At 35.5% G+C, this 26226-nt stretch overlaps 1 protein-coding gene across 1 annotated transcript in view; it reads left to right on the top strand.

Moving 5' to 3' along the window:
* The window catches only part of LOC150100200 (uncharacterized), a 260605-nt gene that overhangs the window by 73002 nt on the left and 161377 nt on the right, over positions 1-26226 (top strand). The window contains exon 4 of the mRNA XM_090403094.1: positions 12858-12969. Within this exon, the coding sequence (XP_090259220.1) occupies positions 12858-12969 (112 nt within the window). The remainder of the gene's footprint in view (positions 1-12857; positions 12970-26226) is intronic.

Consider the following 26226-nt stretch of genomic DNA (forward strand, 5'->3'; position numbering starts at 1 on the left):
ATTGGTTTCTGCTATAGGCCAGAAGTGCCAGGGAGATGATGATGTAGAAGAAATGCATCACAGATCAGTACAATGAGTGCAAGTCGAGTAATTATTATAGGGGACTTCAACTTTGGAGACGTATATTGGAAAGAAGAAATTTCACATGGCACAAAGGAAAGGGAATTTATACACTTACTTAGAGATAATTACATGAAGCAGAATATGATAGAGGGGACTTGGGGATTGCAAAGTTAGGAAGGGTGATAAATTATTATCCCAAGACCCCATGGAGTCAAAGACTCAACAAGATTCTGACCCTATAACAAGATTCAACACTGGTTGAATCTTGTTATAGTTTAGAAGACCTCTCCATAACTAAGGTACATTGCCTTCAATTGGGGAAAGTGATCATGTGGTCTTGACTTGGGAGGTAGCAAAACATTGGAAATTCAGTTAAGAAAAAATAGTGGAACTATAAGGCAGGTGATTATTATAGACTTAGGAGGCAGCTTGAAGCAGTAACATGGCATAAAATTCTGCAAGGGAAGGATGTTTGCAGTGCATAAGGAATAGGCAAGGGATATCTGGAGGAAGCAATATCACACTATATATTCAAGGTGAGGAGAGTAAATTAGGTAGGACTTAGATGGATGAGTAATGTCATTAAGCATGAGCTGCCAAATAAGAAAATGCCACAGAGGATATAAAGAGAAAGATGACCAGCAAACTAATGAACAATACAACAGTCAGGCAAGAAAGTTGACCGGTATAGTAAGGAAAGCAAAATCAGATTACAAGAAGAAACCAACCAAGCAGGCCAAAGGAAATCCCAAAGAGTTATTCCATTACACAGCAAGTAGGAGGAAGAATGACTATGTTTAATGAGTGCAGATGGTAGAGAGGTAGCAGAGACAGATGAAATTGTTGAGCTACTGAGTGATCATTTTGCAAGAGTATATCATCTAAGTGAAAGTTTTGTTATGACTGATGTGAGAACAGAGGTTGATGAACTGGAGGTACTTAGGATAATGCAGAATCTGAATGCAAATACAGCTGTAGGATTGGATGGGATATCAACTCATATTTTTTTTTGAGAATGTGCAGAACTGCTGATGCCTTTGACAAGGCTGTTTAATTAAATCTTAGCTCTGGCAAAGTCTTAAGAGTGGAATGAGGGCAAAATAATTCCTTTTGCATAAAGGAGGATCTAAGTCTGTGGTAGCAAATTATAGAGCAATCAGTATCTCAGGAGTAGTAGTAAAAATACTAGAAAAGTTGGTCAAAAAGAGAATTCAAGAATGGGTAGATAAGAATATGATACTGTATGAGAGACAGCATGGCTTTGTAAAGGGCTTGTCAGGCCTTACTTAGTAATTTGCTAACTTTTTATAATAGAGTGACAGCTGAGTTGGATAAAGGAAATAGCTACACAATGTTACTGCCGGATTTTACAGAAGCGTTTGACAGGATACCACAAGGAACGTTATGCAAACTGCAACAAATGGGGATGGATATAAGGAGCAGAATTCAGGAGAAGGCAGGTGACTAGTGGTGTGCTTGACCACTGCTAATTTGTATATGAATGATATAGGAAATAATTTGAATTGAGATATTCAGTTGTTTGCTGCTGATGGATGTGTAGGATAATGGTTAATCAAAGTGATGTTAGAGGCTTGCAGGATGATTTGAATAGACTGACAGTATGGGCAAAACATAATGGATGTCAATTTAATATGGAAAAGTGATAAGTTTTGCATTTTGGGATACAAAGATTACAAGCTATGTACCACATTGAGGGAACTGTACTCCATGAAATTAATGAAGACAGGGATTTGGGAGGGTAGTAGTAGTAGTAGGTAGAGAGTTAAAACTTAGTGAGAATATTTGCAAGTAGTCAGGATTACTTGCACAATTATTTGATTATTAAAGAACACACTAACAAGCAGAGATAAGGGAGTTATCATTCCTTCCTTTTTATAAAGCCTTAATGCAATCACATCTGGATTATTGTCTCAGGTCTGGTTGCCTGAGTTTCTTGGGATGAGAAAGAGGTGGAAAGGATCCAGATTTGATTGACCAAGTTTGTCATTGGTCTGTGGAATGCTCTGTATGCAGAAAGATAAGATTGGATGTTTGTGGAGTTCAAAAGTTGGTTGATAAGCAAAAAAAAAAAAAAGGGGGAATATGTTAGAAGCATTTAAATTACTTAAAGGATTTTATAGGATTGATGCAGGGGAAATGTTTCAGCACTTCGCTAGATTTTTTGCTCAGAGAGTGCTGAATGAATGGAAAGTTGCCTGAGTCAGTTGTAAGTGCTTCCTGTTAATGGTTTCAAGGAGAGGTACGATAGACATTGTGTTGATAATTTGAATCTCCCACGATGAGTTTTAGGACTCCATGAGGTGCCCATGCAACAATAATAATAATGATGATACAAAGAAAATGGAGAGAATTTCTTTTGGATGTGAGATCAGTGGGAGGAGCAAATGTTTTTGCAGACCATTTTTTAGTAATAGGAAAAATTAAAATAAGATTAATGACCATAAAGAAAGAGTAGTGGGAAAAATATAATGTATAACATAAACAATTAAAAATATTGAAAGTAAAAGAAGATATGCAGTGCACTGCAGAAAAATACTAGGAGTGCATAGAAGAAAAGACAAAGAATGGATATCTTCACACACACACACACACACACACACACACACACACACACACACACACACACACACACAAAACTCAAAATTGAAGAAAGAAAAAATAAATAAAGAGAAAAATAATATCAGATTACCAAGAGAAATATGAAGAAATTAAGAAAAATGCAAAAAAAGATGAGAAAGTTTATAGATAAATCTACAAAAAGAGGCAGAAATTGCAGCTAATAGAGGCAGTGCTAAAACATTATATATTACGAGAACAATGAGAGGAAAGAAAAAAAGAAGAGATATTAATTCAACACAAAAAATGAAAATAAACAATAATAAAAAAAGAAAATAGAAAGATATCAAAGAGATAATGAATAGAGAATAACTTGAAAAAGGAATTCAAATACCAGAAAGAAAATAATTATTGTTGCATGGGCACCTCATGGAGTCCTAATACTCATCGTGGGAGTTTTCTTTAATAAAAAATATTAAAAATAGATGCTAAAGAAATAAAAGAAAAATTGACATACAAAAAGTACTAAAAGAAAGTAAAAATGGTAAAACATCTGATATATACGATATACATCATCATCATCATCAAATTCCTGCCATGTACCCTCAAGGGGTGTACAGGATATGACAGTACTACATGAAAAATTTACATCATTACTAACTTCCTATCTACAATTTTCCTCCAAATCAGTCTGTTACTTGTCAAGACTCCAACATTATCAGATCTTATATTTCTATCATCTAAGGCACTTTGTGCCGTATCAATCCACCTATATCTTGGTCTTCCTCTGGATCGTTTTCCTGCCAACCTGGCAGAGAACACTTGTTTTGCTAATCTTTCCTCTCCCATTCTATTTAAGTGACCATACCACCTGAGATTAGCTCTGCTAATGCATTCCTGGATGCTGACAATGTCAAGTTCTTTCCTAATATCCTCATTTTTAATATGATATTACCATTGATGCCATCTGTTCACGCCTATAATCTTTCTCAGGACTCTCATATCTGCGGTCTCTAGTCTTTGGTCAAGTGTTTTACTTCTGACCCAGCTCTCAGATCCAAAAGTTAAAACTGGTTTGAACACTGTCTTGTATACAGCTAATTTAGTGTTCCGACTAATTTCTCTCTTATTCCATATGAATTTATTCAGTTGACTTCCCACCATACCAGCTTTGCTGATTCTGTTGTCTATTTCTATATTTAATTTACCATCTTCAGTAAAAATCCTGCCTAAGTAACTGAAATGTTTTACTTGTTCCACTTGTTCACAAATTCCATTCACAACACAGTTGACATTTTCAATGATTCTGCCTATTTTCATTGTCTTTGTCTTTTTATTGCTGACCTTCATACCATATCTATTACAACAGCTATTCAATTTAGTCAGAGAATCTTGCAGACTTGTAGCGGATTTATTTAGAAGCATAACATCATCCGCATAAAGCAAAGAGCTGACATTAACATCTCCAATTTTGATATGATATACCAAATAAACTAATTAAAAGCATATATAGATTTAATGGTGAGTATACTTTACCCATTTCTTAATCAAATATGGATGCAGGAAAAATGCCAGATGAATGGAATATTGGATTAGTGATCAAAATATTAAAAGAAAAAAGATTTAACTTTTTGTTTTATTATGTTTATCTCACACATAGCAGTATAGGAATCTATATTGAGAAAGAGAAAGCTATTGATATTCTGAGGTTGAAATTGTTGGGAAAGGGGAAGGCTGTTCCAGAGGAGAAAGGAAGGTAGATGGAATAAATGAGGAAGAGTTCTCATATACAGTGAGTTGGCAGTGGTGCTGTAAAGGGATGTTGGACAGCCAGCTGCTGCTCTTGTTTAAATAGGCCTAGCAGCAAGTGGAGGAATGATGTGTGCCAATTCACTGGAGCAGTGGTCATGGGAGTACCTGTAGAAGAGACATACTTGAGAGCTACTAATTCTCAGGTGCAATAAATACCGTATTTATTGCACCTGTAATCTACCATATATAGGGGAAACAGGATGCACAATTCCTGTCAGACAAAAGGAACATAAACGACACATTAAATATAATAACTATGGTGAAGCTGGCCTTTCTGATCATGCCCTGAACACTTTACATAGAATTGACTGGAAAAGCACCAGTTGTTTACATCACATACAATATGAATGCAAATTTAAGGAAGCCTATGAGATTCTTATCAACCACCCCAATCTGAACAATAATGATGGTCTTAAAATCCCAAGCATATGGAAGGCACATATTCTACCCACCCACGGAACCTTTCTTCCTAAGAGTTAACTATAAACTGTAGATAATCCAGAATCCTAAATCTAATATAACAATTGTAATGTTAAAAATAGGACATCATTGTTACTGTAAGAAATCTATAAGAAAGAATGTTTCTCTCATGTTATCTTAAATAGAATTTAGCTTTGATGTAGTTTCTAAATGTAGTTTTTTGTTTATTTTATTTCATTTATTTATTTAATTTTTTTTTTTCACTAGAGGGCAGGCTAAGAAAAAAGATTAGTTAACAACGTAGATGTAATTTACTTGTATAGAGTGCAACAGCATGTAGCTTGTTCTTATACACATGTATCCTTCTGAAGATGACCTCAATACAGGGGTCGAAACGTAAAGTTATTATTTTATTATTAATCAGTAAAATAATCTTTTCAACACGTGTGTTTTTTGTCCCTAAATTCATAAATATGAATACTGATCACCGTGTAACCTTAAAAGAAAGAGTTATTAATGTTTGTTTCAGCATTGCTATTATCCATCTAGTTCAGTGATGGCAAACCTATGACACACGTGTCAGCACTGACACTCTTGACAGTTTCAGGTGACACACCTTGGATGTTGAAAAATAATGGTATTCTCATGGAAAAACTGCGATAAATCATGTAAGATCGCTCTCAGTTAAGGCGAAAGTAGGTTTGTTCATTGAAAGAACTTTCTACCAATACTCAGCAACAGAAAAGTCATTAAATGTAATGTAAGTTTGCAATTTTAGTTTATTAAATTAATTGTATAATATGAATTCATAGATTTTATATCAATGTTCTATTAAATAAATAGCTTAATACGATATGTATAAGTCACCATCTATGATTATGATTTTATTACATTTATAATGCATATATGCAGGTGGCACATCAACAACGTCAATATTTAAAAAAAAAAAAAAAAAGTTTGACACACCTGGGTAAAAAGGTTCGCCATCACTGATCTAGTTCTATTTGCAATTTTTGCTATATAGCTCCTGAACTTCAACTTCCTATCTACTACAACTCCAAGATCCCTAGCGTAGTCAGTTTTTCTGGCATAATTCTGCCAATATATTATTATTATTAAGAGAGACCTCCAGGGAGTCAGGGACTCATCAAAGGAGGCCACATACCACACACACACACACACACACCAGCTATCTTATTCTTGAATTCATTCACACTGCTTGCACTCATAGCATCCAATGGCAATCCATTCCAATCACACACTACCCTATGAGAAAAAAATTGAGCCCCCCCCCCCTTCTTATCGGCATTCGTTCTCGGCTTCCAAGGATGCTGTCTTGTCCTTTCCCCATGCTCCATAAATTGAAAAATTCTATCAACCGAAATCCTGTATAACCCTTTCAAAAGTTTGTAAGTTTCAATCATATCACCCCTCTTTCTTCTCTTTTCTAGTTTTTGCAGTCTACAAATTCTCAGTCTTCATAATCAATATTCCACAATCCTGATATTATTTGTAACACTCCCCTTTGCACTCTCTCCAGTATATCAGAATTACAACAGAAACCAGGAGACCAGACCTGCGCACAATAGTCCAAGTGAGGTCTTATCAAGGCCAGGTGTGCCTCGGGGAGGGGGGGTCTGTTTTATGGCCATTGTTGTTTTCCAATATCATTGCTAACTGGGTGTTAATGATATTGAGGAAGATTTGAATGGGGATATTCTGTTGTTTGCAGATGATGCAAATTTGGGATGAACTATGAAAAGTAGAGCAGATGTTGTGACAAGAAGACTTGAATAGACATAGACTTGAGTGCATGAGAGTGGGAAACTAGTTCACTGTTGCAAAATGTAAGGTTTTAAAATTTGGAAAACAAAGATAGGATGTAGAATTGTTGGAGGTGGAGTAAATAAAGGATCTTGAGATGATGGAGGCTAAGTATATAAAATTTAGAGGACGTATTGCTACAATTGTGAGGACAACACAATGAATTCCATTGTGTTGTACAAAATGCAATGATGTGGAAGACACTGACTTGTAGAAGTAAGATCCATTGTTTAAGGATCTGATTAGGCCACATATGGACTACTGTTCACAGATTTGGTCACCAGGTTTTCAAAAAGGATGAAGAGATGTTGGAGAGGGTCCAGAGGTGATTCACTAAAAGTTTCTGATCTCTGGAATGCTGAATATGAAGAAAGGTTGAGACAATGCAATTTTCAGAGTCTAATGGAAACGAGGAAGAGGAGTGATATGGTAGTGATGTATAAATTGGTAAGGTGTTGTTATAGGATTAACGTTGAAGAGGTTTTTCATAAAATGGTGGAAGATTGGTGGAGAATAAGAGGTCATCCCTGGAAGCTGTATAAGGAGGGTGTGAGAAGCAGGTTTTTTGAACGGAGAGCTGTGAACGATTGTAATATATTGCTTGAGAGCATAATGTGTGCAGGGAATTTTAATGTGTTTAAGGCACAGTATGATAAGCTGTGTACATGACAAAAGGGACCTCTTAGATAAGTCTGTGACTCCATGTGGGTCACAACTGAGCTCACAGTATGAAAATATCCTAAATTGTGCCCCAACCATCAACTGGACAAAATTAACAATCGCTCTATGGAAAATCTGTTTTCCTAGTTCCACCATTAACTTAAAAGGAAAAATCAATGATGTGATTTTGATCAGTGTGATGGCAGATAATAACAGCCACCATAAATACGTCACTCATGAACTGTGACTGACTTAAAAATATCTGTGAAAAGAATGGAGCCAGACACCAATACCACAGAATGCTGTCCCCGGAACATTGAGAAGCACTCAATAAGGCTACAAAGCAAGTTAGACATGTACTTAAAAACTATCAAAATCAACATTGGGAGACAAAACTTCAGTCCTTAAACACAGAGAACCAGATGCTCTGGAAAAATGAACAAAACGCTACATACAGACCATAAATACTTTCCACTAATTCATGGTGAATGTAGTCTGGTTAACCATGAAGTAGACAAAGCTGAAGCTTTTAGAGAAGCAGTGTAATCCAAACTGCATCCATGCAGATCTAGACTTCATCAGTAAAATGCACATCTAGGTATGTTGTAAGCTAAAATGCACAGAGTATGTAAAATCCATCCAACCAACATCCCCTACTAAGGTCCATGAAATCATCACCAGACGTAAGAATAGGAAACACCAGCCCCACATGGAATTTCTTATGAAAATCATTAATATCTGTCACATAAAGCTGTAATACACATTGTTGCTATTATTAACGCAATAGTAAGTTATCACTACTTCCCAGCACGATGGAAAGGCCGATATAATCTTAACCCTAAAACCAGGAAAAGCAGTACATCTTCCCCCAAACTAGCCAAGAGGGTAATACTAGAAAGACTGCAGAAAGTCACTAAAGAATTAACTCTCATTCCCAATAGGCAATTTTGATTGATTCCAGGAAAACCATAGTTGAACAACTTTGTTTTTCGTTTTTTTTGGGGATGGGGGAGAAAGGGTATCCATGGAAGTGGAGAATGAATGCAGTAAAGAAGGTGCGAGCTAGATTTTTCTCACATAGAGCATGGTGTAACTGGAATGGCTTGCCATTGGAAGTTGTTAGTGCGGGTGTTATTAGTGCAGATGGTGTGAATGATATGTGGCCTCCCTCGATGGTGTGTGAGTCTGCAAGATTTAATGTGACTTGGGGCACTCCATTGTTATTCAATAGACCAAGGGGCATCAGAGATTTGGATACTTGATGAGTCCATGACTCCCTAAAGATCATGCAATAATAACACTAGTGTCTTTCCTTCCATCAAATTGACCACACTACTCCTCCTACACAACCTGTGCCCTAACTCATTTGCAACCATAACTCTTTTTCTCTGCTTACCTCTATCATACCATGGCAGCACACTTGCAGTTTTTACTTTGTTGCTCTTTGCATTCACTTGTACAAGTAACTGTTTCATATCCCCTTACATACTGCACTTGTCAATGCTAGATCACTTGTACCAGCCTAAATAATCATTTCTTTCGCCTTCCTTATCTGCATCTTTACAACATCACTAACATTCTTAATCTTGGCTCCAGGAAAACATGATTTTGTTACTCTTCCCAGCCACTTTTTGATTGTTATTCTTCCCCTTTCGCTCTTTAATGCACTACTACTTTCTCTTCTTGCATCTCTCCCTTTTGCTTCTGTGTCATTATGGCAAAAATTTCATGACATCTGTTATTCAGAGAACTCTCTAATTATGGTAGTTCTTGAAATCTGTCATAAACTAAATTCAAACTGCAAGCAGTTTCAAATGGTATTTTATATAAACAGTTATAAGAGCTTGCTAAATCTAATATTTATTTAAAGGTTCGGCGTAGTGGTTGAGACAGTTGTAGGTGTCCTCCCGCGATGAGTCTTTGGACTCCTTGGAGGTGTCAGGAATAATAATAATACAATAATAACTTCCAATTCCATCTTTATATTCTTTCAGTGTATTTCCTGGTCTGCAACAGTTACCCATCTCCAGTGTTATGTAGCTTCTTCCTAATAGCTGAATGTCAATCCTTTCTTCAACAAACTTAATAGAGTAGTTTGACAAACACAGTTTGTTATGACTTAGATACATCTGTGCAATTTATACACCAGTGAGATATTTAGTAGTGTAGTAAAAGGTAAAAAAAAAATGAATTAGGCATTCCTCATTATATTTCATATCTGTGATTGTGTGTACTGGTGCACACGGAGCCGTTACTGAGATTTCATAAAGAAATCCCAATCAATAAGAAAGTTCACACGATCTTTTATCAATATAGCTACTCTGAATTTAGCTTCGATTGCCCATGCGTTCCGAAATGTATTAAAAGAAGAACAAAATGGCGTCCCTCCTTCCCATTTTTTGAGCTAAAAAAAAACACGTTGATGGAAAGGAATTTTATACTTCAGTTTTCGCTGTTTATTATTTTATATCATTTTGTAATTTATGTAAAGTAAACATTTAAAACAGAGTGGATATTCCAGACCCACCCCCAACTAGCACGTGTTGTGGGTTGGCCCACACCTAGTTCGACAAAACTTGTCTTATATTTTATATATAAAAAACGCTCACTTTCCATCGACATATACTTATCATATTACTTCCAGTGATTTATTGCATCTATTCGCGTGGAAAACCCATTTAATTTTCGAATTACGCTAACTAGCAGAGGAGGTAGGAAATAGCATAAAAATAAAAAAAAAAATATTTAAATCTCAGAATTAAATAACATGCAGTAACAGTTATATATTTGCTACTGAACATATCTACAACACAAAATAGGGTGGAGTTCAAACAATAACGATTACATGGTACACATACTATAACATGTAATATAACCGCACCAATTGGATTAAAACCACCAGTTGTATGACATATAGATGGCAGCACATGGCTGAAGAATATAAAAAACAAGATGTGGTTAGAGGGTCAAACAATTCAAAGGCAGAAGTCAACTCTATGATTTGGTCTCATTTTCTATTAGAATCAATGGTGTCTAACTTTTTTTTTTTTTTTTTTTTACATTCGTCACAGAAAATACTGGCCTAAAAGGTATCCACACATTTTGAATGCCTTCAGGTGGACATTCAAAATAATACAGCGCATGACCGGCTGCAGTAGTAGAGCTACGTATGCACGAGTTGTTTCTGCTCAGTATATATTTATATATATTTTTCAAACGAATATAATATATGCGATACCAAAATTACCAGTTCCTTACAAAAGATTTGCCTTTTCGGCACATGTGACTACTAATGGTGCGGTTGGACACGAGGATATTAAATAACGGGTACTATTTTTTATTTTTTTTAATATGAGAATCCTATTTCGCATATCGTTTTTACATATAAATGTAAAATGTGGGAGTAATGGAAAACACTTGAAAGACAGCAGCGGATAATTATTTTATCCATTTCAATCCTAGCTTGTGTAGCTCGGTGGATGTGGCATTTGCATACCACGGCGCTTGGCTGCACGAAGGAAGACTTGGTTTCGAGTCTAGACTAGAGGAAATTTTTCTAAGCCTTTTTTTCGACCGGTTCCCGAGTTAGTTGATCTCTGGCACGGGCAAGCGGGTTTTTCGTCCCAGAAACTCAAAAAAATCGACTGTAGAATCCACATTATTTCAGACATTAAATATATTGTGTTAGGGACCACGAGATGGCTGTACATTTGAGCCGTCTCTCTTCACTGTGTACCACTTAATTAGTGATAGCCTTGGGCCATCTATCTCTGATTGGTACCAGTGGAGATTGAACTGCCCACTCAGTCTCCAAAAGTTAGATATGGCTAAAAGGCCTCACCTACTCCCTGTATATGGGAATAAAAAGGCGTTAGCTGATTTTTTTTTTTTTTTATATAATTATCGGAAATATAGGAATCGAACCCAGGTCTTTCTGACCAAAAGGCTTCGTCTATACCGACTGAGCTACAGAGGCTCCAGTTAGTACCAAGATTCAGAATTGGGCTGACAACCAAAAAAAACTCTGATGGTCAGCATGGGTTTGTTAAAGAAGGATTGTGTTTTAGCAATCTGCTTACTTATTATAATAAGGTGACAAATGCATTGGATAAGGGTGTTGCATACACAGTGATATAATTTGATTTTGCAAAGGCCTTTGATACATTGCCACATGACAAACTCGTAATTAAATTGAAACAGATGGGGCTAAACAGTAGATTAGTGCACTGGATTGGATTGGATTGGCTTTCTGATGGATATCAGCAAGTTGTCTATGGAGGAAAGATATCCCAGAAGAGGAAAGTTAATAGTGGTGTACCCCAAGGGGTCTGTTTTGGGTCGATTGCTGTTTATTTTGTACGTAAATGATATTGGGAGAAGTCTGAATGGTGATATGCAGTTGTTTGCAGATGATGCAAAGTTGGGGGAGAGCTATCAGGAGTACAGCAGATGCTGTAGCTTTGCAAGAGGACTTGAATATGCTGGCTGAATGGATAAATTAGTTGGGATATGAATTCAATGTTGCGAAGTGCATTTTTGAAATGTGAAGTTTTGAAATTTGGGGAGCAGAGTTGGGATGTAGAGGACACAATCGGTGGAAATATCTTGGAAGAGGCAGAGGAGATGACAGATCTGGGACTGATTGTGAACAAGAATCTGAAATTTCGGGAATATATTACTAACACTGTGAGGAGAGCACAGCGGATAATGGGAATGATGTGGAGGGCACCGAATTGTAAAAGTAAGGATGTTGGTGAGCGCAGGAGACAGGGAACATATTTAGCGCGTGGTATGATAAACTGCATGTGTAACAGTGGGACCTACCACAATGAGTCTTCATGGTTGTTTAATAATAATAATAATGCTTCATTGATTAAACTAGTCCTTGGTTCAAGACTGCTTGGGAAAAGAAAAATTTTGTTTTGTGATTGAATTGTTGTTGTTGGTACAATGATTTTGAAATAATTCTCTTTTGACTTAATGGAAGGGATTTAATGAAATTTAGTGTTTAGGATCACTATTAAATTTCAGCTGTACTATTTTAATTACAAAATAAGGCAAAACGAAATTATATCTATAGGACACATGCAAAAAACTGCTCTAGTGTTCAGTAATGAATGCTGTTATGAAATGCACCATTTGTATGCTTTATTTCATTTTTTTTTTTTTTTTTCATTTTAACTATCAGTTTAGGAGGAAAAACAAATTAAAAGTTAAACAAAGTGGATGTTTGTTCCAAATGAGTTTGAAACTGCAATGGTTTCATAAGGTCATTAACTGGTAGTTGTCTCCTTTGAAATATTTACAATGTTCTCTCTCTCTCTCTCGCACACAAACATACATGCATGCATATTCTGTGCTTTTTTTATTTATTACGTCATTAGTTAGAAGTGCAAATTTTAGTTAAAAGAAGAAATATTTTCAACTTATTAAAAAACACGCAACTATATCTTTCTTCAATGCAGAATGTAATTTATTATTAAATTAATTAAATCAAATAGGAAAGTCGGCAAATCAGATTTTGGTTCAAAAATCAGTCATCTGATACTGAGCAGATGCAGAGTGCTCAAGAATTTTTTAAAGAACTGGTCAGTCCTTATGAATTTCCACGAGGTAAGTATGGAGATTTTTTAACATTTTAATATGATAAATTTTAATATAATATTAATTCATCATCATCATCATGCGTATCAAGGATTTAGGCCTAGCATGGCCTTAGAAGTCATCGTTGAATCGTTTAAGAGGACGTCCTGGTTTTCGTTTTCCTAATATTAATTTAATATGGAATTTAATATTATAAATTTCTTTAGTATTATATTTTGTTTATTTCTTCACAAAATCCTAAATAAAACATACCAGACTTAATAATCATCATATATAATACTGTATTTTCCTAATGTGTTAATAAAGTAAGTTGATAGAATAAGTCAACGTTAGCTGACTTTTGTGTACCTCTACACACTGCCACCAAGCAGTGTGTTGAGTTAGGATAAACTGTCTTTGTTTTCTTCAAAATGTCACTGCATTTTAAAGTCAAAGTTTATAGTAAATAGGAGGAAAATGAGGAATATCCAAATTTTGAAAGTAGTTCAAATGTAACATATCTTTTTATAAGGGGTGGAAACTAGTTATTTTGCAATTTTTTCTCTATTGAATCCATTTAAATCATCGTCATCATAAAATTCCTGATATATGTACCCTCAGGCTTGGGGCATGGGTCCCATGCTACCAAGTTCGTCCCCGGGTTGCGGATAGGGGAATGGCCTCTGGATACAGAGGTTAGCAGCGAATAAACAGGCAAACCTGTGAATAAGCAGTCATGGACAATGGGACGGCATCTATCAACAGGAAGTGGTGAGAGAGACAGTGGCATGGTTATCTCTATATAAAGCCACACATTTTCACTGACGGGGATGTGACATGGCGAGATGTAACCGCCATTAAATAAGTTACAGCCTGCTGGAAGTTGGGGCAGCAACAACTTTCATCCTGATCAGTGGAAGATCACCATAAGTGACAACGGTGTAAAGGATACTATGGTAGGCGGATAATCATGAGGAATGAGAAATGGCTAGCACGTTTCTCAATGTGCTAGCCGTTTCTCATTCCTCATGATTACAATAGAAAGGCTATTGCTGGACAAGGAAGGCAACAGGATACCACCTTGTTCTATTTTTCCCTAGTAAGATAGCAGTATGAATGGACATTCTAAAAGATAGTAAAGCGCACAATGGCTCAATAGTTGTGCATAGCAGGGAAGAAGCAAGGCTTCCCAGGTCGTAAACCAGCGAAATCCTTGTACATTCATTGGGACGTTGAATGTGAGAACCCTCCTACAAATTGGAAAATTGGAAAATTTGAAGAGAGAAATGGATAGATTAAAAATAGCCATATTGGGAATTAGTGAAATGAGATGGACTGGAACTGGAGACTTTTGGAGTGGTGATTACAGAATCATTTATTCAAGTGATGAGACAGCAAAAAATGGAGTTGCAGTGGTTCTCAATAAGGAATGGGGAAGAAGAGTAATCAACTCGGTAAAATGTAGTAGCAGATTGATAATGGTAAAACTAGAAGCAAAACCAACAAATATTATAATAATACAAGCTTACAAGCCTACTAGCGACCACAGTGATGATGAAGTTGAGAGAGTATATGTAGATATTGAGAATCTAATCAAACTGACCAAGAAGGAAGATAATCTTATTGTCATGGGGGATTGGAATGCAGTCATTGGTGAAGGCAAAGATGGTAGAGAGGTGGAAAAGTATGGACTTGGATGCCGAAATGAAAGAGGAGATAGACTTTTTGAGTTCTGCCACCAATTCAATCTGATCATTACTAATACCTGGTATCAGGTACCAAAAAGAAGAAGGTATACTTGGAAAATGCCAGGGGATATAGGAAGGTACCAAATAGATTATATTATGACAAGAAATAGATTTAAAAATCAAGTAAAATCATGCAAAAGTTACCGGGACTGATGTTGATAGTGACCACAATTTGGTTTTATCATCATCATCATCATCAAATTCCTGCCATGTACCCTCAAGGGGTGTACAGGATATGACAGTACTACATGAAAAATTTACATCATTACTAACTTCCTATCTACAATTTTCCTCCAAATCAATCTGTTACTTGTCAAGACTCCAACATTATCAGATCTTATATTTCTATCGTCTAAGGCACTTTGTACCGTATCAATCCACCTATATCTTGGTCTTCCTCTGGGTCATTTTCCTGCCAACCTGGCAGAGAACACTTGTTTTGCTAATCTTTCCTCTCCCATTCTATTTAAGTGACCATACCATCTGAGATTAGCTCTGCTAACGCATTCCTGGATGCTGACAATGTCAAGTTCTTTCCTAATATCCTCATTTTTAATATGATATTGATGCCATCTGTTCACACCTATAATCTTTCTCAGGACTCTCATATCTGCGGTCTCTAGTCTTTGGTCAATTGTTTTACTTCTGACCCAGCTCTCAGATCCATAGGTTAAAACTGGTTTGAACACTGTCTTGTATACAGCTAATTTAGTGTTCTGACTAATTTCTCTCTTATTCCATATGAATTTATTCAATTGATTTCCCACCATACCAGCTTTGCCAATTCTGTTGTCTATTTCTATAGTTAATTTACCATCTTCAGTAAAAATCGTGCCTAAGTAGCTGAAATGTTTTACTTGTTCCACAGGTTCTCCATTCACAACACAGTTGACATTTTCAATGATTCTGCCTATTTTCATTGTCTTTGTCTTTTTATTGCTGACCTTCATACCATATCTATTACAACAGCTATTCAATTTAGTCAGAGAATCTTGCAGACTTGTAGCGGATTTATTTAGAAGTATAACATCATCCGCATAAAGCAAAGAGCTGACATTAACATCTCCAATTTTGATATCAGGTTTAATACCACATTCCTTCATAATGTGATCCATATAGATAATGAATAACAGAGGGGATAATGTACATCCTTGTCTCACACCAGATTTAACATTAAACCATCTTCCTGTACTTCCTTCAATTCTAACTGCTGACTCACAACTCAAATAAAGACTAAGTATTGCTTGATATAATGCCCCATTGACACCATATAACTGCAGCGTATTGAATAGCTTCTCTCTTGGCGCCTTGTCATATGCCTTTTCCAAATCGACAAAACTTAAATACAGATCTTTGTTATATTCCCATGCTTTCTCGACTATTTGTCGTAAAGTGAAAATCTGATTCTGACAGCCTCTATTTGCCCCGAATTCAGCTTGTTCTTCACCAAGCTTTTCTTCCACAATTCTTCTCAACTGTTTCTCAAGTATACTTGTATAGATCTTGCCAGGAACACTCAGTAGGGAAATACCTCTGTAATTCTCACATTCAGTTTTATTTCCCTTTTTATATATGGGTACTCTGAGAGCTCTACTCCAATCATCGGGAATTCGTCCCTCTGTCCAGGCTTTCTGAACTATGCAGTGCAGCCACTGTAAGACTTTTATACCACCATACTTCAGCATTTCTGGTCGAATATCATCTACTCCTGCTGCCTTTCCACATTTCAAGCCTTTGATGGCTTTTTCTACTTCAAGTATGGATATGTATTCCTGACTGCATGCCTGGTCAGTGTTTTTTATCACTGTGCTGTCATCACTGCTTGTTTCATTTAGCAGTTTTTCAAAGTAATTACTCCATACTTCAAGGATATCTTTTTCTCCTGTTTTCAGGAGAAAAAGATATCCTTGAATATTTTGCCTCCTTCTTGATATTTATTTTCTACATTCTTGCCAAAGTCCTCCCATGACTTTTGTTTAGCTAGTTTTACACACTGTTTAGCTTTTTTACATTTGTCTCTGTATTCTGTAAGAGTAAAAGCTGACTTATTTGCCAGGAACTTTTGATATGCTTACTTCTTTTCCTTCACTGCCTCTTTAACTTCCTGTGTCCACCAGGGAGTTCTGATTTTTTTTTATTCTTGCACACAACCTCACCACATGCCTCTCTGGCAGAATCAATCAATGTTTTCTTCAGAGTTTGCCACTGAATCTCCAAGGTTTGATTCCTGTTCTCAAACTCTTTCATTTTCTTTTCAATAATCTTTCTGTATTTTAGTCTACAGTTCACATCTGAGAGCTGCTCAACTTTTATCCGCTTTAAAACTTTCTTACATGTTATTCTTTTCAATATGAAATTCAATTTTATCCTGCTGAAGACTAAATAGTGATCACTTCCAATTTCAAATCCTCTGTACACTCTGGTGTCCTGCACCAGGGAGAAAACATCACTATCAAGAATAACATAGTCAATGAGACTTTTCTTATTCCTTTCCTCTTCTCTCCATGTGAATTTGTGCACATTTTTATGTTGGAACATGGTGTTAGTAATAACCAGGCCATGTCCTGAGCAGAAATCCACAGATATTTGCCATTATTATTAGCTTTGCTCTTTTCTCCAAATTTTCCCAAAATATTTTTGTATGTCTCGCAATCATTTCCTACTCTGCTATTTAGAGCCCCAACAAGGACCAACTTTTCCTTTTTCATTGTGTCAGTTGCTTTTTCTAAAGCTTCAAAAAAATTCCTCGACTTCTAGTAGAACCTTCTGTGGGTCCATAAGCACAAATAAGTCTATTTGTCCAGTTCCCCATCCTCATATTTGCCCACATTACTCTACTTGAGACTGACTGCCATTCAAGAAGATTAACCTCGTATTTTGTGTTGAATACTATGGCTACTCCTTCTTTTCCTTGACTGTCATTGCCTGAATATAACATTTTGTATTTATTGCTCAGAAAGATCTCGCCAGTTTTGGTCTTTTTTGTTTCAGTCGCCCCTATTATGTCGATCTGGTACTTATCTAATTCCTCAGCTAGCTCCATTTCTTTGCCATTCAGTCTTCTTACATTGATAGTACCGATCTTTAACTCTGGTGATGTTGAGTTGGGGTTTATTTTCAGATTTGTTCCAGTAGCTGACTTTTTGCTGTTCGCCCTGGTTCCCTGGTGAAAACAACAGGGGCCTTGTTTAACCGGGCGACGCCCCAGCCAGCATGAAATTTTGTCATGTTGTACCATCATTTTTTATTTTGGTTTAACCAATAAGAATACAATTTGGTCGGCTAAATCCCAAATTGCCAGCCCATCCTCGTTCGTTCAGTATCAAAGTAGATACCCAACAGGGTGCACCACGAGAAGGTGAGGATTGGACATTAGGTCAGAAGCCCTGGTCGGTTCTCTGCATTCCTTTAAAGGCTATGTGGAGGTCTCCTCTCAGTTATACAGCTTTGACCCTTAAGTACCCCAATTTGGTTTTATTGAAATTTAAAAAGTTGTCACAACCAAGGAAAAGGGCCAAATGGAACATAAGTAACCTGAAAACAGAGGAAAACCATAGAAACTATAAACAGCAAACTGATGAAAGTATTAAAACGGGAGAGAGGGAAAAGAAAAACATAGAGGAAAAATGGACTCATTTGAAGGATACAATCATCAAGGCTGCCAGTGACTGCATAGGATTAAGCAAGAAGCAAATAAAAAAAACCATGGATCACCCAGGACATTCTAGATCTAATAGATGAAAGAAGAAAATACAAAACTTCCTAAAGGAAGAAACCAAAGACAAATATAAACATATAAAAAATATGATAAATAGAAAAGTGTAAAGAAGCAAAAGAACAATGGTATACAGAGAAATGTAAAGAAATAGATCTAACAAAGACTGGAAGAATCGATAAAGCTTATAACAACATAAAAGGAATAAGCCAGCAAAACAAGACAAGAAGTACAATTATCAAAAATAAACAGCGGAACATACTTATAGATAAGGAAGAAATTTCGGAAATATGGAAGGAGTACTTACAAGATCTATATGGAAAATATCTAGATGCCAAGACTATAGAAGATGAAACAAGACTTGATATGGAAGAAATTGGTCCAACTATATTAAAAGATGAATTTAAATGGGCCCTGAATGAATTGTCAGCCAACAAGGCACCAGGCACTGATAACATCCCTTCAGAATTAATAAAATACTCAGGAAACATAACTAAGTCATACCTTTTCAAGATCATAAAGAATATTTATGAAACAGGGATCATCCCCAAAGATTTTACACAATGCTCTATGATACCCATTCCTTAAGTAAATAATGCAAACAAGTGTGAAAATCATCGAACAATAAGCTTAATATCACATGCTTCGAAAATACTACTCAAAATTATACAAAAAAGACTAACAAAGAAGGTTGAAGAATATGTTGGCAATGACCAGTTTGGATTCAGGAAACAGCAGGAGACAAGAGAAGCAATACTAGCTCTAAGAACAGTTATTGAAAGAAGATTGGAGAAGAATCAAAATACTCTGATAGTCTTTCTTGACTTGGAGAAAGCCTTCGATAGTATTGACTGGAAACAAATGTTTCACCTCCTAAAAACAAAGGTAGATTGGAGAGATAGAACGCTCATATTTAATCTTTACAAGCATCAAGAAGTCCTTATAGAAGCAGCCAGCAATACAACAAAAACCGCAATAGCAAAAATATGAAGAAGTGTAAGACAGGGGTGCTCTCTTTCACCCATATTGTTTAATCTGTACATTGAAGATGCAATAAATAAACTGAAAGAACTAATAGAAACTGGAATTAAGATAAATGGAATTGATATTAACTGGCTACGGTTTGCAGATGATATAGCAGTTTTAGCTGATAACGAAAATAAACTGAAAGCCACCCTAACAAAGATGGAAGAAATCTTCACACAGTACAGCCTAAAAGTTAATTATAAGAAAACAAAATTATTAATTACAAGTAAAGCAAATCCAATGAAAATAAACCTAGAAATAAATAATAACCTACTACAACAGGTGTCCTCTTTTAAATATCTTGGAAGTCTTATCACAGAAGATGGAAGAAACCAATCAGATATTAAAGCACGGATAATCCTAGCCAAAAAAGCATTCTATAACAGAAGAAACATTTTTACCAGTAAAGGACTTAGCATCCAGCTCAAAAAAAGAGTGAAAACATGCATATGGAGCATTGCATTATATGGTTGTGAGGCCTGGACTCTAATATATGAATTAACAAAACAAGACATGAAAAAGTTGGAGGCATTTGAACTTTGGTGCTGGAGAAAGGTGATGAAAATTAGTTGGACAGAAAAGAAAAGTAATGAAGAAGTTCTGAATATAGTTCATGAAGAGCGGTCATTAATGAAACACATCAATATGAGAAGAAAAAGCCTAATTGGACACCATTTGAGGCATGGGGGACTGATTACAGAAATAATGGAGGGGACTGTAGAAGGAAAGCGGCCACGAGGCAGACCAAGAATTTCATATATAAATAACATAATGATGCTAACTGCCTCTAAGAGTTATGAAGAGATAAAAAGGAAGTCACAAGACAGGATGTTGTGATGGGCTGCTATATTTACCAATTTTTGGATTGATGCACCAAAGAAGAAGAAGTACCCTCAGGGAGTATATAGGATAATTACAATAGTAATTTAAACTTAAATCAATCATTAACAAATAACATTAATTTTGAATTTAAAAAAGAGAAATTAGAAAAATCAATTATATAAAACATTTTGATATAATAGGAATCCATTATGAATCAGATCTAATCATGATTCATCAGATGACCATTGCTGTAATAAATCATCATCTGTGTTTCAATTAAGAAAGTTAACATTATGAAAGAAACAAAAATCCTAATTACTTGTATAAAATTGCTCTTTATATTTCTTTCACTGTAGGACTATTCAAACACTGCATGGAAAACACTTTTTTCATATTTCAAGACAAATATTTGGAACAAAAAGAAGGACTTGTCATGGGTTCCTAACTTTCTCCAGCCTTAGCCAACCTGTTCATTGAAAGTTTTGAAACTAATGCATTAAAAACTTGTCAGAAGAAACCAAAAGTTTGGTTACGTTACGTCAATGATATTTTTGTCATTTGGTCGGTGGATGAGCTGATTGCTTTCAAAGATTATCTGAACAACTTGCATCCCAATATAAAAGTTGCTCTTGAACTAGAACAGCACAAAAAAATGACCTTTCCTTGATATTCTTGTCAGAGTAAATGAAGAGGAAAAAAAAGGTTATTCTTCTCTATACAGAAAACCTACCACAACGGGAAAATTTTTAAATGCCACTTCATATTACCACCATCTGTTGCAAAAGATAGACATAATTAAAACCTTACGAGACAGGGCATACAATATTATTATTATTATCTGAGACCTCCAGAGAGCCAAGGACTCATCGAGGGAGGCTGTAAACCCAACCCAGCTATCATACCTTCCCTTAAATTCATTTACACTAGATGCACTCACTACCCATAAGGGCAAATTAACTTCCATGAATACCCCCCGTGTTCTCTTCCCGCTTTCCATATAACGAAAAATTTCATAATTTGAAATGCTATAACACCCATTCAAAAGTTTATAGACCTCTATCATATTACCCCTCTTTCTCCTGTTAACCAGAGTCTGTAATCCACATATTCGCAATCTGTCCTTGTCATCTAAATCCCATAATCCGGATATAGTCTTTGTAACTCTTCTTTGCACCCTTTCCACAGCTTCTTTATCCCCTTGGAACCCGGGAGACCAAATTTGCACACAATAATCCAAGTGTGGTCTCTTATCAAAGCCTTATAAAAAGGCAAAATTATTTCCTTATCCTTACATGTCAAGGTTCACTTCAACATAGAAATTATCCTCTGAGTTGTATTTGCAACTTTTGCTATGTGACCTTTGAACTTTAAATTCTTGTTCACCAATACACCAAGATCCCTTGCCTCTTCGGTTTCTTGTAGCATAACCCCGCTAATATAATATGCCACTGGAACTGTAATCAAGCCAAAGTGCATAACTTTACACTTACTAACATTAAACTGATAGCCATTTTCGTTTGCCCAGATTTCCAGTCTATTCAAATCATTTTATAATTGCTGAATATCAGTAGCATTCCCTGATTGCCCTGTCTATCTTCACATCATCGGCAAACAATTGCACATCTGATGATAGACCCTGCTTGATGTCATTAATGTATAGATTGAACAATAATGGACTGAACCCTGAGGTGCACCACTGGTTACCTTAAATCTGGCAGATTCACACCCACTGTATACCACTTTTTGATATCTGTCTGTCAACCATCCCCTGATCCAAGTCAATAGATTTTGTTCCAATCCCATATTCTCCAGTTTATGCAACAGCCTTTCGTGTAGTATCCTATCAAATGCCTTAGAAAAATCCAACATATTAATATATCAAGCACATCAGTTAAAAGGAATAAAGAACTGCACTACCTGAAACAGAACCTCGCACTTAATGGCATTGAGCCCAAGATGATCAGAAAATACATCTCCTGCAACTCCCTTACTTAAACAAGATTTCAAGAATGTCACAGACAATGTGGCTGTGTTGCTCTGTGAGTACAACATAAAAGTGACTTTTTTTTTACCTTGACAAAAAATATCAAGATTCCTACATCCACCAAAATCTCCACATCACCCCCATTTAAAAATCAGGCATCTATGAGATTCATTGCTCTTGTCGCATTTGTTATGTAGGTCAGACAGGAAGGTCAGGAGAGATCTGCATGTCTGAACACATAAAATATCTTGAAAAAAGAAGAAAGCATAAATCTGGCCTGGCATTCCACACAGCCACTACTGGCCATCAAGTACTTTGGCAACAAATAAAAATGTCATATATTGATAATAACCGTTCTACAAGAAAATTTAAAGAAGCCTCACAAATGCTTAGGATCCCTACACAATGCAATAAAAATCAAAGCTTAATTTTACATCAAGTACTGTTTGCTTTCATCAAAAATTTAACTGCACGGACCTAGGATATAGCACACATGATACCACAGAACGTGATAGCAACAATTATCAATGTTCCAACACACATACAGTAACGAATTTATCATTTGTATTCTGGGTTCAGTAATTATATTTAACAGTTATCAAATTTGTGAAGTTATCAAAAACATCTAATATGTGTAATTAATTGTTAATAGGCTTTTGTTGTGCAAAACTTTCATGTAAAACTGATGATGTAAGTCCTACGATGTGCATAGCTTGTCAGGTTTTAATTGCTTATTTTTAATAAACTCCTTATTTATGTTATAATGGCATCTCAATACCGAAAAGTTCTCACAGAAGTATTCTTTATTTATGGAAGTCAATTCAGCATATCTTCAGTATGATTTGAAAGGTGTTTGAAGGTGGAGCAGTAGTAAAAATAAATATGTTTAATATTGCTGATATGGAATTGAGAATCATCAGATATTTCGTACTGAAACTAACAGTAGGATCATCGATGAGTGAAAATAACAAGAAATTCAAAGAACAGAAATACAAGGTAAATACAACAGTTGATTTATCAGTTAAAAACGATTGCTATTTGCTGGAGAATAATATACATATATATATAAAAAAAAATTATATGTATATAAAATAAGAATCTCTTAAACTTTTGGGGGAGAGAGAGAGAAAGAGAGAATCATTCTGATTCAGGTTAGGCCAGTGTAAAAGGTCTTTACAACTTTCTTTGAAGAGATGTTCATATTTTAATTCCATTAAAACTTTGATAGTAACTTCTTGTTGTAAGCCTGAGGGAGAGAAACAAACATGTGTTCTATTAATTAATGACTTGACAATACCAATGTTTTGGTAGGTGTGGTGAGCAGACTGATGTACAGGTATTCCTTGCTTAATGCGGGATTTGATTAATGTGCGAAATTAATTGCGTCAATTCCTTGATATACGTGTCGAGAGTTTTGATTAACGCGCCTTTAAATTTACCAAAATTCCATCAAATACAACATCATTTCTGTAAACCATTGACATGGACATCATTTCAACCTTCAAAGCCTATTTTAAAAGACATTCTCAAAGGCAGTAGAAACAATAACGGGAGAAAATGCAGTTAGGCTCCAAGAAGTTTGTAAAAATTTTAACATTAACATGCAATTGAAAACATTCATGATTCGTCAGAGCAAATGGAATATTTCGCATTTTAGAATCTCTTAAGAAGCAAGTAATAGATATGGATCCAGATGTTAATCGAAGATTACTTGTCTGAATTCACTATATTCAGAGGGGGAAAGAGAAAACAGAATAGAGAAGGTATTACTGATTATAGCATATGAACTGCAGCCAAAAAGAGTAGGAAATCAGAGAAGTGGTGCTTTAGAGGCCATCTGATATAAGATAGAGTAGCAAAGCATGGAAAACCACCTAATGACATAGGTGGTTTCAAAATCCTGTGAACAACGTGGTTGAAGAAATCGTTGCAATTGGTGAAGACCTTGTTTTGATAAGTTGATGCAGAAGATGTTAAAGAATTACTGGATTCAAATTCAAAAGATTTCAGTGACAACGATCTTCTTGAAATTGAACAACAACGTGCATATGAAGACAACGAACAAATGGAATGTGAAGATGAAGTTCCAAAGGAGATAATAATCAAATAACTGGATGGAATATTTTGCATTTTAGAATCTCTTAAGAAGCAAGTAATGGATATGGATCCAGATGTTAATTGAAGAATGCTTGTTTGCCAAGGTCTAGAGAGTCATTTTGCGTGTTATCGTAGAATTTATGCTTATAAGTAAAAAACTAAAGCTGTTCAAACGAATCTTTAACTTTTTTGATAAAAAATTGCAGTAAATAATGTAGGTATAAGAATTTATGAAACTTACTTTGCATTCATTTTTTATCTTTCCTAAAAGAGTACCATAAAAAACGAATCATTAATACAGTAATCGATCATTGACGAATTTCAATTTTTACCATTGATTTGATTAACACAATTTTAATATGTGCGGTAACATCGAGGGGTTAATTAATCGCATTAATCAAGGGATACCTATATATATATCTGCCAGTAAAGGTAGATTTCAGATAAACATTGGTTGACAAAGTACTGGAGGCTCTGTGAATAAGAAGTTAGACGTTAGTAAGAAAATGCTGTACTACCAGCATTTCTTTTTCCATGATAAATTGAGGCCAAACAGCAAAAACATCATAGCAAAAACCAGAGAGAAGGTTAGGAATGAATGGATGAAAACGAGGTATCTTCCAGATGGTCCAAAAAATAGTTTACTAAAGGTGGAGATTGAGGGCTTCCAATGGCTGTGCCTTCAATCTGTTTATAGATCTTGTTTTTCCAGCTGAAATAACCTGATTGTATAACAAATTCAAAAATCTCTTAAAATAAATAAGTAAATAACTGTTTTCACTATATTTAGAAGGGGAAAGAGAAAACATAATAGGGAAGGTATTACTGATTATAGCATATGAACTGCAGCCAAAAAGAGTAGGAGATCAGAGAAGTGGTGCTTTAGAGCAGCGCTTCCCAAACTGTGGGCCGCAGCCCCCTTGGGAGCTGTAGGCTTTGTTGAGGGGGCCGTGAAATAATGAAAGCAAATTTAAAATGTTTTAAGACTAAGTAGATTTTTTTTATTTTAAAAGAAAGGTATTTAACTTTTTATTATTTATCATTTCTTTTTTGTTATTTTTTATATTTTAATGGAAAAATTTACACATTGGCATTGGTTCACAAACTTTGCTTCCTGCGTATTTTGGCACTTCATGAATATTAGTAAATATTGCTTATTTGTATGTTTCATTTCAAAGCAGTGGTTAATTGTATTTACTTCGAATGCTCTCCAGGGAAGCTCCAAATCTTCCTGTCCCTTTCATCACGCGTTCGTAATCAGGGACTGTTGATATTGACTTTATATACATATCAAAACTCGTTTTATATTATCACTGTCATCCGAGCTGGTTTTCTGTTACCAATAAAAGTTTCACATATACTTCACACATGAAAAAAAGCTTAAACAAGTTCATGTGGGGAGATAGTAACTCGCTTGCAGTGGTAAACAACACACCCTCTCTAACAGCCACTATACTGCAGAGGCAATAAAAACAAGTACTTTTATTATGCCAGTGAATATGGTATGAGGAGTCTGTGTAATATATTTCTCAACAAATAGTGCAATTAGAGACAACTGGGATAAAAACACACTAATTAATGAATCACATGTCCCCTCATACAGAAACTATGCTGTATAGACTGAAACAAAACCATATGTTGCATGGACAAACACAGTATCTAACTAAAAACGATTGTTATTAATTAGATGTGTGTGAGTTCGATTTCCCAAGGCAGCAATAAAATTCAACCAAACGTGTTAAAATTCGTAAAAGTGTTAAAACTAAGTAATATATATATATATATATATATAATGAATGTTATGGCAGTTTCACATATGGAATTCGGTTGAAGAGAGTTAGCATTTCAACTCAATTGTCAACTATGCTTTTATCTTTCGGTTGCGCGATCTTTTG

This window comes from Typopeltis vanoorti, chromosome 13 (assembly GCF_054136105.1).
Source record: "Typopeltis vanoorti isolate ZY-2024b chromosome 13, IOZ_Tvanoo_1.0, whole genome shotgun sequence".
In the NCBI taxonomy this organism is placed as follows: domain Eukaryota; kingdom Metazoa; phylum Arthropoda; class Arachnida; order Uropygi; family Thelyphonidae; genus Typopeltis; species Typopeltis vanoorti.